The 12,001-nt window shown below is 47.5% G+C and overlaps 1 protein-coding gene across 1 annotated transcript; it reads right to left on the bottom strand.

Moving 5' to 3' along the window:
* Positions 1-458: 458 nt before the first annotated feature.
* Positions 459-3,341, bottom strand: CCNO (cyclin O). The gene is made up of 3 exons (XM_004275196.3): positions 2,967-3,341; positions 2,146-2,331; positions 459-1,691 (listed from the first exon to the last, which is right to left on the bottom strand). Exons 1-3 carry the CDS (start codon positions 3,339-3,341, stop codon positions 1,206-1,208), a joined length of 1,047 nt encoding a protein of 348 aa, XP_004275244.1. The 3' UTR covers positions 459-1,205.
* Between the last annotated feature and the right edge of the window lie 8,660 nt (positions 3,342-12,001).

Below are 12,001 nucleotides of genomic sequence, written 5' to 3'. Positions count from 1 at the left end.
GCAAGCCTCTGTCGCATTTCTTGACTCACTTTTCCCATCTGTAAAATGACTCCTGTGACATGACTAGAGGCAAGGACTGTACTGGCTCTCCAAATATGTTCTCCATAGTCCCTATTAAATGGAGGGCACTGAACAGATCACTTGTCCCACACCTACCTTGGGAAAAGGCGTTTTTGGTTTTTTTTTAGCATTTCCAGAAACCTGTAAGTGGAGGAAATTGAGCATGTGGCAAAGGGTGGAACTCTGGACTCAGATCACCTGCCTTCAAATCCTGGCTGCTCCACTATTGTTTAACCTCTCTGCGGCCCAGTGTCCTTCTCTGAAAAATGGGATAATAGACTCTGCCTCATAGAACTGCTGAAGGAATGAAATAATGAATGCTGAACACTGTGCCTGGTACATGTAAGCACTCAATGATAGCCATGATTACTATTGCACCATTGTTACCATGGGCTCACACATAGTAGGTGTAAGACAAGAGAGAACTGTTCAACATGTGATTGCAGGATAAATGGACTCAATTTGGAATGGCCATAACTGCCTGCACAGCCTTCATTTTCCCACATCTGGCAGTTGTCAGGGTAACTCTTGGCTGCCCTAGCTAGTGGGACTGCAGTCCCCAAAGCTTCTCAGCCTGGGATCTTCTGCACCAGCAGTGTGCCCCCTGTCCCCGCTAGACAACATGGACTGCTGTGGGTTCTTTTCAGCCTCACACCCCACCTCGCCCTTTGAACCTCTAGGAGTGAGCAGTCCTCAGCCTAACAAGGTCACCATTTACAGGCCAACAAGTGACCCTAACTTGCCTTGTAACTGGAACCTCGGTCTACAGGAACCTCTCCAAACCTGGTGTTCCCAAACAGAGATGCCTGGGGGGAGGGAGGAACCCTCCATGGTTACTGATCACCTCTATTCCCAGATTGCCTTCACCTTCCCTCTTTGTGGACACTCGCATTGGTAGTATTCAGACAAACCACCACAGACAGCCTGTTTATTGGGGAAAGACTCGTCTCTTCTCTCGTGCGATGTTAGCAAAATAAATAAACAATGAAACCCCACAATCGTACACTATTTACAACCTGCAGGATGACCTGGTGACCAAGTGGGAGGACTGAACCCTTCTCTGTAGGCCAATACTGCACTCTTTCAAAGCAATGGGAGAGGTCCAGCAGCCAGGCCAGGGGATCAAAGGAGACCAAGGGTCTACTTCATTTCAAGCTCGGGGACAGGCTGCACTTCTCGCAGATCTGGAGGGGCAGCATGTGAGTCAGGGACGTTCTGTTTATGGCCACCAGTAGCTGCAGCTTGCTCAGGCAGTCCTGCAGCGCCGCCTCGGGGTGCCCGCCCAGGCGCAAGTCCATCGGGCGAGGGAGCTGCAGCATACGGTCTGCCAGCGCCAGGCAACAGACGGCCAGCAGGGAGGGGGTGTAGCTGGTGAAAGCGTAGTCAGCCAGGCTCAGCTCCGCCACCCCGCGCGCCAGGGCTTGCGCTTCCAGGGCTTCGGACACCTCTGCCTGCCCGGCCTCCACGCGTGCGTGCGTGAAATGCTCCAGGAAGAAGCTGATGGTCGGCGCGCCCAGGCTGAAGTGCAGTTTGTGCAGCACGATGCACTCGAGGTTGCAGAGCTGCTGCCGGGAGAAGGCGCCGCAGCACAGGGCCAGGAGCTGCTTCACGAGCGGCGGGTGCACCTCCACCTGTAACACAGGGGCGCTCATCCCTCGCTGCGCAGCATCCAGGGCCGGAGGCCCACCCAGTCTCACACCCGGGAGAAAACCAGGACTTCCCCCATCCCTTCCAGCGAGATATTTGGGGCTTCGCCTCTCCATACTTCCACTGTAATCAACTGGGGTGTACTTCCAGCGCAACGCTGAAAACAGGTTTGAGAAATTTTGAAGTTTTTTTTTTCTTTTTCGGAGACTAGAATAGAGGGGCTAGAGAGAGCTGTTGACACGCGGCCTATTTCTTTGCGGGCTGGGTGAAAGGATTGTTCGTTTTGGGGGGAATTCTGTAGTTAAGGCTGTGGGGTATGTAAGCTCGCAAAATGAGTTCAGGGAACCCTGCACTCAGCCGTGTGCACTGAAGAGCCGCGCGGCCAGAGAGCGGCTGGGAGTCTGGCTCCCCCGCCCCCCAGACCCCGCGTGGAGGTACCTGTTTGCAAGCGATGAGCAGGGACGTGACCCCGAGCAGCTGGAAGCAGTCTGCAGCCACAGGCGTGGTGATAAGGAAGCGGTCCAGAGTGTTCACCGTCAGGCACAGCGACTCGAAGGAGAGGCCGAACCGGCGGTGCACGGGGATTAGCCAGCTGAGCAGCTTACAGCGGGATTCCGCCGTTACCTGCCGGAGGGAGGAGGGAGGCGGGCCAGTTGAGCCTAGGGCTGAGAGCGGCTGTGGAAGGGACAGGGCACGAAGACCTAGGGAGCGTCCCCGGAGGGAGGCAGGAAACAGAGGAAAAACCTAAAGGCGCTGGAAAGGGAAAGAGGTGGGCAGCGCTGCTGTGGAAAGAGCACAGGCAGGGCTAGGAGCCAGGCCGCCGGGATTCGTGCCTGGCACCGTGCCGACCGCGGATACACGTTACCTCGTGTAATACTCTCAGCAATCAGTGGGGGCAGGGAGGTCACCACTTTGCAAATGAAGAAACAAGTTTAGGACTGTGAAGTAACTTGCTGGGGTCGGTAGGAGTCTGGACTCGAACCTAGAAACTGTCTTAACTAATCTGCATTCTACCGCGTCCCTGCTAAACAGTTTGGAGACTTCGGGCAGGTCACTTAAGCCGTCCAGGCCCCGCTTTTCTCCATCTGTAAAATGAGGCTGGTGGCCCGGCCCTCCAAAGCCCCTTCCCGCTCGGACCGGGGGCAGAAGTCGGGCTGGCGAGGGCCGGGGCGCCGCGGAGGGCTGACAGAGCAGAAAAGGAGAGAGCCCGGGAGAGGAAGAGGAGCGGCGGTGGAGAGCTGGCTCTACCAGCGCCTCACTTGTGGCTGCCGCGCCAATGACTCCCGCGGGTGGTAGTGGCTTTCCCGCGCCTTGCGGAAGGCGTAGCAGCTCTGACCGTAGTCGCGGAAGGTCTGTAGATCAAGCTGCACCAGCTGCTGGGCAGGACCGGGTAGGGGGCTGCAGCCTCGCGCCGCGGGGCTCTCTGCACCATCCGAGCCGGAGCTGGGGGACTCGAACAGGTCGCAGACGCCAGAGTCTCCGGGTAGCGGGCACGGGTTCAGCGGCTGCAGCGGCTGCTTCCTCCGGAGGCGTGGGCGCCTGCTCTTCTTCACCGGGGCACGGAGGTTCTGGTCGTCCCGCCTCCCAGCCCGGGCGGCGGGACTCACGGGGCTGGTGGAGCAGGGGGTCACCATGATAAAGCCCGGTGGCCGTTCTACGACTCCCCGGCTGCGGTGAGGGTGGGCACGCGTGCGCGAGAGTGCGGAAGAGGCCAGGCCTGACCCGCGGCGAGCCCATAAGTACTCTGCCTGCAGGTTCCCTCAGCCACACCCCCGGCTTCTCACTGGCTGAGCCCAGAGCGGCACAAGAACCGCGTTTTCCCGGCTAAAGACCCGCTCCCGAGCGCGCTGCTGGCACACTCAGCCACCGGGGTCTGCAAGGGGGAGGAGGAGCTACAGCGCGCAGGGCGCACTCGCGTTGAGCGGCCCGCTCCGTGTGCATCCCTTGTTACCCGGGCAACTGAGCTCGGGTTGCAGCAGGAGCTGAGCGCGCGCGGCGTGGGGTAGCGGTGGGGTGGGGCGGCAGCTAGGCCAGGTGGACGCCGTATCCAGATGAGGAGATCTAACCGCGCCCGGGAAAGAGATTCCCCTGGGGGACATCTCCCCGTCCTTGGCCAGATGGTTTTGACAACTGCGAGAACCTTCTATGCCGGCTGTAACCAGGTCGGTAATTTTGTAAAGGTCCGCTTCCGAGCTCCAGACGAAGGCTCCAGCTAGAATTCTGTCAGCACAGACGTTTTCTTCAGTGACCCATACAAACAATAATTATAATTCAGTTGCGTTTGTGATTTTCGTTTTAGGCAGGACCTGAGGAGCCAGTATCCTTCCTTCCGCCGGGCTGGGGAGCACAGCCTCCGCAGGTTCCTCGATGCTGCTGCATATCTAGGGGCCAGTCCAGCCAGCCAGCCGGTATTCGTGCTCCAAACAGAAGGCTGCCCGAGGTACCTCCAACAGCAGGTCTGCAGTCCTGTGATATTTTCTCCGCACTTTCCCCCCAAACCAAGTAAGCTGCAGCCGTTTAAGAACTTATCATTGTTGGAGGGTTGCATTTCTAGCTTTATTAAATTGCTCACCGCCTGCTATGTTCTAGGTCATTAGCTTCTGACCCCCTGCTCCGCGCGGCTCAATCTTTCTCGGTTATTCCCTGCTTCCTGTTTCCGCTGCTTCAAAGTGGAAGTTTCCTTTGAGGAAGCTTCCTTCAGAAGCCTACGGAAGTAGAGCTGGAGCGGGGGAGGTGAGAGAGACTGGACTAGACGTGGCAGCTTCCTGTTCTAGTAGAAGCGGCAGTCCTTCTCCGGCCTGAGTGAATCTCCCTCGGGCTCAGACCCCTTAGGAGAAGGGGCACAAGTAGCATCTAGTCAGCCTTACAGGCATCTCCCAGTGGCAGAAAGCCCACATACCCTCCAGCTGATGAATTTTGCAGAGGTGCTCGAAGAGGTGAGTTACTAGGTGCTGTTTGGCGAGCAGGTTCAGCCATTTTTCATTCCAGAAGAAAATTGACAAATATATGTAATCAAAATGTAAATCCTTGTCCCCAGAAATTTAGCAGAGTGTGGGGTGGTGTCTTCTAGAGATTCAGGTAAAAGAGAAGGGACAGATTTCGGGTTCCAGTCAGTGTTCCTCCTATTTTCCTGTAATTCTGAGCAAGGTCTTTAGTCTTCAGACCTAAATAATGTCATTTATAACATGAGAGATGAGCTAAGACTTACCTGTATTTCAAAATACAGATGCCAGGCCTCCCTGTCTCCTCTCAGGCAATTGTTGGGGAACTTTTATAGGAGGAGCAATTAAATCTGTGGAGTGGAGTCAGGTATCAGACTTCTTTGAGAGGGTGTCTAGGTGAGGAGGAAGGACCTAAGAATTATGATTCTTTAAATTGGCCCAGATGGCCATGTGGTATGGTGGGAAGAGTGCACAGTCAGCTCCTCGGGTTAAAATGGTCGCTCTCTTTGATTGGTCATCTTGGGCAAGCTGCTTACCTTCTCTGAGCCTCTGTTTCCTCACCTGTTAGTTGTGGATATTAATACTTGCCTTAAGAGCCAAGTGAAATAGGTGTGAAAACTCAAAGTCCTTTTTTGAATACAAAATAGTGGGGTCATCTTAAAACTGTCATTGGGGAGTCGATATTATCACACGAGATATTCTGAAAAGCAGTACCATCATTTTACCCACCTGTGGACAAGAGGCTAGCGGTACCTTGTTGAAAAGGCTTTGTCCTCCCAGAGAGTTTGCCTGCCGTTAGAGTTAACTCGTAATAGGGGGTGCCTGAGCTTTGGCCTGATGGCTCTATTCCTCGGTACTTGTGGAACGCCTGCCATGCCAGGTCTAAAACAGTTAGCATGGCTGCCTGGGCCCTGCCCTTGCACAGCTATCACTGTAGTGGGGGAAACAAAACCACTTGTCATACTTTTTAAATTACTGAAGTGTAGTAAGGATTATGATGGAGGATCTCCCGGGTGTGGGGTTGACAGATGAAATACAGGACTCCAGTTAAATTCAAAAGTCAGATAAATAAGTGTTTAGTATCTCAAATATTGCATAGTACCTATTTATACTAAAAACTCATTCATTGTTTATCTGAAATCCAAATATTGCATGGGGCATACTTATGCTAGAAGAGTATTTATTGTTTATCTGACGTTCATATTTAACTGGACCTCCTAACCTCTGGCAGTCCTACCTGGGGCCGTAGAAGCCCATATTAGAAACAACTGGCCTGGACTGGAAAGACTTCCCAAAGCAAGTGGTGGTTAAGCAAAGATAGAAGGATGGGGGTGGAAAGAAGATAAGAGGGAGATTTGGCCGCAAGTATTTAAAATAGAGAAACAGGATGTGGGAAGGTCTGGAAGCATGATTCCTGGGACATTCTAGGGCCTATCTGATGCAGAATGGCTGGAACACAGAGTTGGGGGGAAGGGAGGAGAAGAAACAGGGGAGATAAGAGATAGTAGCTAATATATAAAACTTCTTATGTGCCAGGGATTGTGTTGTGCTTTTTATATGTATCTATTATACTCACTTTATCTTCACAACTCTATGAGATGGATTCTATTATTATCCCCATTTTACAGAGAAGAAAAACTGAGGCATAGACAGGAAAAGTAATTTACCCAAGGTCATGCAGCTGGTAAATGGCAGAACTGGATTCAAATGGAGACAGCCTAGCTCTTTGCTCCATAATCACCATAATCTACTCCTTCAATAGCAAGATCGTGCAGTTCCTTGTAGGCTACGTTAAAGGTTTAGACTTTACCTGAAGGGACTGAAGATGCTTGACCAAGGGAGAAACACGATCTGTCTTTTGTTTTAAAAAAATTACTCTGATACGTGGAAAATGGATTGGAGGAAAAGAAACTGGAGGCCTTTAGGTACAGTATTTGTGGTTCAAGCTAAGGGCATTTTATTTTCCCTATGAAGGGTCTTTAAAATTAATTTCTGTTTTTTAATCTTTCTGGGACCAGGGCCCAATGCACCTTAAAGGCACTAGGCAAACCTAAAATACTTTAAAAATGTAAAACCTAATTAAACCCAGGCTGCTATGATGAAAGCTGCTTAGCCACGATTTGACACTGCTTATTTTCAGGTGTTGTTTATGAAATCCGCAAGTGAGTATTAATATAATGGAACCAACCTCGTCTTTTTTTTTTTTTTCTTCCAGTTTAGCACTTTAGCTTCTGTCAAAGCCCCTACCCTCATGCTGCCCCATGTCTATGATTGGGGGACTGAAGTAGGAAGATCACATTTCCTCACAGTACCTTGTTTCAGCAAACAAAGCAAGTGGGTTGCTACTTAGATACGGACAACTTTGTTGGTACCTCACATGATCTTTAAACTCGGTTTTGATGTCACTAAAAATACTTGCTTAAGACTCTATTTTCTGTTAATGTATTTAAGTGCCCAAATTGAGAAGTATTTAAGGTGCTTGAAATCAGACAAGTTTTGCTGGTATTTGGTAAACAAAGGGCAGGAATTTTCAGCACATTTTAAAAAGCCAGACATTTTACTTACACGTCTAAATGTCCACAGGCATCCACACCTGGGGAAAAGGCCATCTCTTTGTTACCTGCCTTCCTGGTGCTTTGCCAATTACCAGTTCATTAAGGGTTCAGTACACATGCTCAAGTGCATTGCTTCTCCCTTAGTGCATACGTGTACTTTTTCTCCCAGCTCACATCCACCTGTGGCAATCTGCCTGGCACAGGTGGTAGCATGTAATGGTTAAGAGCTTTGGCTCTGGAGTCAAACTCCTTGGGTTTTAAGCCTGGGTATGCAGTGCACAAGCTCCGTAAACATGGGCAAGTTACTCAACCTTTTTATTCCTCAGTTTCCCCAGCTGTTAAACAAAAAAATAAGGTAGTAAGAGTATCCCATAAAATTGTTGTGTGGATTAGAAAAAGCATATAATGTGTCCTCATAGTACTCAATATGAGTTACGTGCTGCTATAATTATTGAGTTTTTCCAGCTGAGGTATGTGGGTTATTTTGCCATCCAGGGTGGCTAAGGAAAATAATACCTGTCATCCAGTTTGTTGATATGTATAATATATGTATTACATATATATAATATCTCATATGTATCTGACTTGTACGTTGATAAATGTTTATAGCTGTAAGGAGCAAGGAGGCTGCTATTCATATTACAGTTCCACTGGCCTTCATTTGAGATCTGAGGCGGGTCTTTGGAGTGTTGAACTAAAGATATAGCCCTCCAAATAAGCATTACCTGGGCTAACATTTAAGAAATTTTACTTCTGTAAAGTGTATGTCTTTTTGCCACCTTCAGATACTGAATTCCAGCTATGAGAAGGAAGATGTAATATTGGGTTGGGAGGTCTCCAGCAGCAGCCTGTCCTTCCAGGGCCTGGATCAGAAAAACTAAAAGAGTAGTAAGCACAGTAGCATAATTATGCTTGAGGCCAACCCAGGCCCCAGCTCTCCTGAAATCTAGGAGACTAAGTGACTTGCTTCAGTGAGCCTTCAAAGCATTTCCTCAAACTGTGATTGTAGTCTGATACTCACTCTGCTGTTTTCCTTTTAGATGGTGGGGTTGCCCATGTAGACTCAGGGGTATCAGGAGGGAACAGCCCTTCTAGCACTGTGGATATAACATTTAGGGTGTTGACATTTACTTATGAAACAGTCAAGATGTTGCTTTACTATCAGATTTGTTTTAGGAATGTATTATATAGCTTTATTGAGCTACTACCAGTGTATAGAGAGCAGAGTCTTACCTGAAGACTGAGGTCACTCCTGGTGTTGTTTGCTTGGAGAAAAGGTGTGCCTTCCCCAAAAGAAACCACAATAAGGGGGAAATTTTTGGTAATCTGCGAGAAGGAAATGTTTCTCTCTTGTGCTTGTCTCCCCAGGTAGTGAGGTATCTAAGGAGATTTGCTCATGATGGTAGATGTTAAAGTGACATGCCTCAGATTTTGTGATATTCTCAATGGGTAATTATGACACAAAACCAAGAGACTATAAAAGAAAAGATTGATAAATTTGATTATGTAAAAGTAAAAAAAATGTTTTTACAGGGAAAGATGTATTTTCAGTCAAAACTGGAAAAATACTTGTAACTTATGTCACAGACTTGAGCCTAATTTTCTTTTTTTCATGTTTTATCTGTGTTAGCTGTTTATTTCCTTTTTTCTTAAGCCCAATTTTCTTAAGATCTAAAGAACTTCTATAAAATCAGTAAGAAAGAGTGGCAATCTAATAGAAAAATGAGCAAATATTTGAATAGATAGTCCACAGGAAAATGTGTCTCATATGAAAAGATGCTCAGATTCACTCATAATAAGAAAAAATGCAAATTAAAACTATCATGAGATATTATTTTGCACTTAATCTGATTGATGAAAGTCCAAACCTTTGATAAGAGGATATAGGGAAATAGGGCCTCAATATATTGTTGGTGAGAGTGTAAATTGGTACAACCATTTTGGAAGACAATTTGGCAAGATCTGTAAACATTTATAAAAGGATACTTATTGAAGTATCCTTGTTAAAAGCAAAATATTAATTGTCTTCAATAAAGGACATCTAAAAAACAGAATATTGTGTAGCCATTAAAAAGAATGACGATGAAGCAACATGGATGCAACTAGAGATTATCATACTAAGTGAAGTAAGTCAGAAAAAGAAAGATAAATACCGTATGATATCACTTATATGTGGAATCTAAAATATGACCCAAATGAACCTATCTATGAAACAGAAACAGAATCACAGACATAGAGAACAGACTGGTGGTTGCCAAGGGGGAGGGTATTGGGGGAGGGATGGAGAATGGGAGGTTGGGGTTAGCATATATAAGCTTTTATATATAGAATGGCTAAACAACAAGGTCCTACTGTATAGCACAGAGAACTATGTTCAGTATCCTATGATAAACCATCATGGAGAATAATTTTTTAAAAGAATATATATATATATATATGTATAACTGAATCACTTTGCTGTACAGCAGGAATTAACACAACATTGTAAATCAACTATACTTCAATTTAAAAGAAAGAATGAGGAAGATGTTTATGGACTGATATAGAAGATTTTCAAAATAGAGTGTTAAATAAAACAAGGAGAGGGAAAGGGACTCTTTATACCTTTTTCTAACATCTGAATTTTGAACTATGCATATGTGTTATCTGTTTTTAAATGCCATTTTTCATATGCAGATGAGCTGAAAGTTAGAAAGCAGGGCCCCTAGGAGAGGCCTGAAAAGTGGCAACAGCTCTCATGTGGACATTAGAAAAGAGTGTGTAGAGTAAAACAGGACCTGTGTACTCTGGGAGCAAAGTTGTATTGCTTCATATGTGAGACTTTTGTTTTGGAACTTGGTTTATATCAGGGAACAGAACTGACAAACATCCCTGCCTTCATGGAGCGTATATAGGGTGGTGGTACAGGGAGAAACAAGCCATATAGGGACTGGGGCATTGAGAGTGCTGGCACGCAGGTTGCAGGATTAAATAAGTTGGTCAGATAAAGCTCACTGGGAAGTTTTGAGAAGAGACCTCTAGGAAGTGGGGGAGTTGGCCAGGTGGGCATCTGGGGGAAAAGCATCCTAGCCAGATAAAATAGCCAGTACAAAGGCCCTGAGGCACGAGCAAACCTAGCGTGAGGAGGAACAGTGAGGAGCCCAGTGTAAGGAGTTGGAGTGAGGGGATTAGCAGGTGAGGTAAAAAAGGTAATAGAGGCACATCTTGTAGGACCCTGTTATTGCCAGCATTCGCTGAGTTATTATGCTTTGATAGGCTGCACTTTTATTTGTTGTAGCATTTAATCATCACCTGAACCATATGAGCTACATACAGTTATTGTCCCCATTTTACAGATGAGAGACTCTTTAGAGAGGTTAAGGAGCTTGCTTGAAGATTCACAGCTAGTAAGTGGAATACCAGGCCTCAAACCCGAGTCTGTGATTCTAGTCTGGACCTTTATCCTGATGCTGTTCTGTGTTTATTAAGTGCTGAGGGAGAACTAAGGGAAGGCTTTGAGTGCACCCTTGGGCCACTGCGTTGAAGGAGGAGAAAGCTGAGGGGATAGAGCCCCCAGAAGAAGGAGGATCCCACATGGTTAGAGCTAGTTGCACTTTCTCATGATAAACCTTGGAGGCTCTGCAGTCTGGTTTAGCAGGCCAGCCAGAATTGTCTTGCCCAAGTATGTGCCTAGAGGTTCAAGCTGAGCTAGAATTGAGAGCTTGGGAAAGGAAGCAAGGCTTTGAGGCCAAAGGAAGTGTGAAGCCATTTGGAGTGTGATGAGCACAGACTGTGTCTAATTTCTGTGACTCAGCCACCTCTTAGGAGGTGATCGTGTAACGAAGTGACAGTTCACTTAGCTTCTCAGAGAAAGCACGGGTACTGAAAAGATGAGTTTAAATTGTCTGGAGAGGGAATTCCCTGACAGTCCAGTAGTTAGGACTCCTTGCTTTCACTGCCCAAGACCTGGGTTCAACCCCTCATCAGGTAACTAAGATACTGCAAGCCATGGCATGGCCAATAATTAATAAATAAATAAATACATAAGTTAATTGTCTGGAGAGTGTAAGTTCTGCTATCTAGTGGCCTTGCTAGGAGTAGGAGGTCTCAGAAAGCAGGCTGACCTGAGGAGTGAGGGAAGTTGGCGCCTTTGTTCTTTAGCAGAGACTTATTGCCTGTTCAAAAGTGCAGCTTTCTTCCCACCTTCCATTCCTGGTGCAAACAGTGTTTCACATGAAGCAGCAGATCAAAGACAATCACTAAAGGAAGCTTTTACTTTTTTATTTTATTTTTTTAAATATTTATTTATTTATTTGGCTCTACCGGGTCTTAGTTGCAGCATGTGGGATCTTTGTTGTGGCATGTGGGATCTTTAGTTGCACCATGTGGGATCTTTGGTTGTGGCATGTGGGATCTTTGGTTGTGGCATGTGGGATCTAATTCCCTGACCAGGGATCGAACCCCAGCCCCCTGCATTGGAGTCTTAGCCACTGGACCACCAGGGAAGTCCCTAAAGGAAGCTTTTTTTTTTTTTTTTTTTTTTACGGTACGCGGGCCTCTCACTGTTGTGGCCTCTCCCATTGTGGAGCACAGGCTCCGGACGCGCAGGCTTAGCGGCCATAGCTTACGGGCCCAGCCGCTCTGCGGCATGTGGGATCTTCCTGGACTGGGGCACGAACCCATGTCCCCTGCATCGGCAGGTGGACTCTCAACCACTGCTCCACCAGGGAAGCCCCCTAAAGGAAGCTTTTAAGGAGTTGTCTTGTTACTTGAATATAACTGTACCTGAACACTGTAGTTGTCTGTCTCTGCTCCTCC

The sequence above is a fragment of the Orcinus orca genome, chromosome 3 (assembly GCF_937001465.1).
Source record: "Orcinus orca chromosome 3, mOrcOrc1.1, whole genome shotgun sequence".
NCBI lineage: Eukaryota > Metazoa > Chordata > Mammalia > Artiodactyla > Delphinidae > Orcinus > Orcinus orca.
Note: the sequence above shows the minus strand (reverse complement) of the source record. Positions and strands in the feature narration are given on the sequence as shown.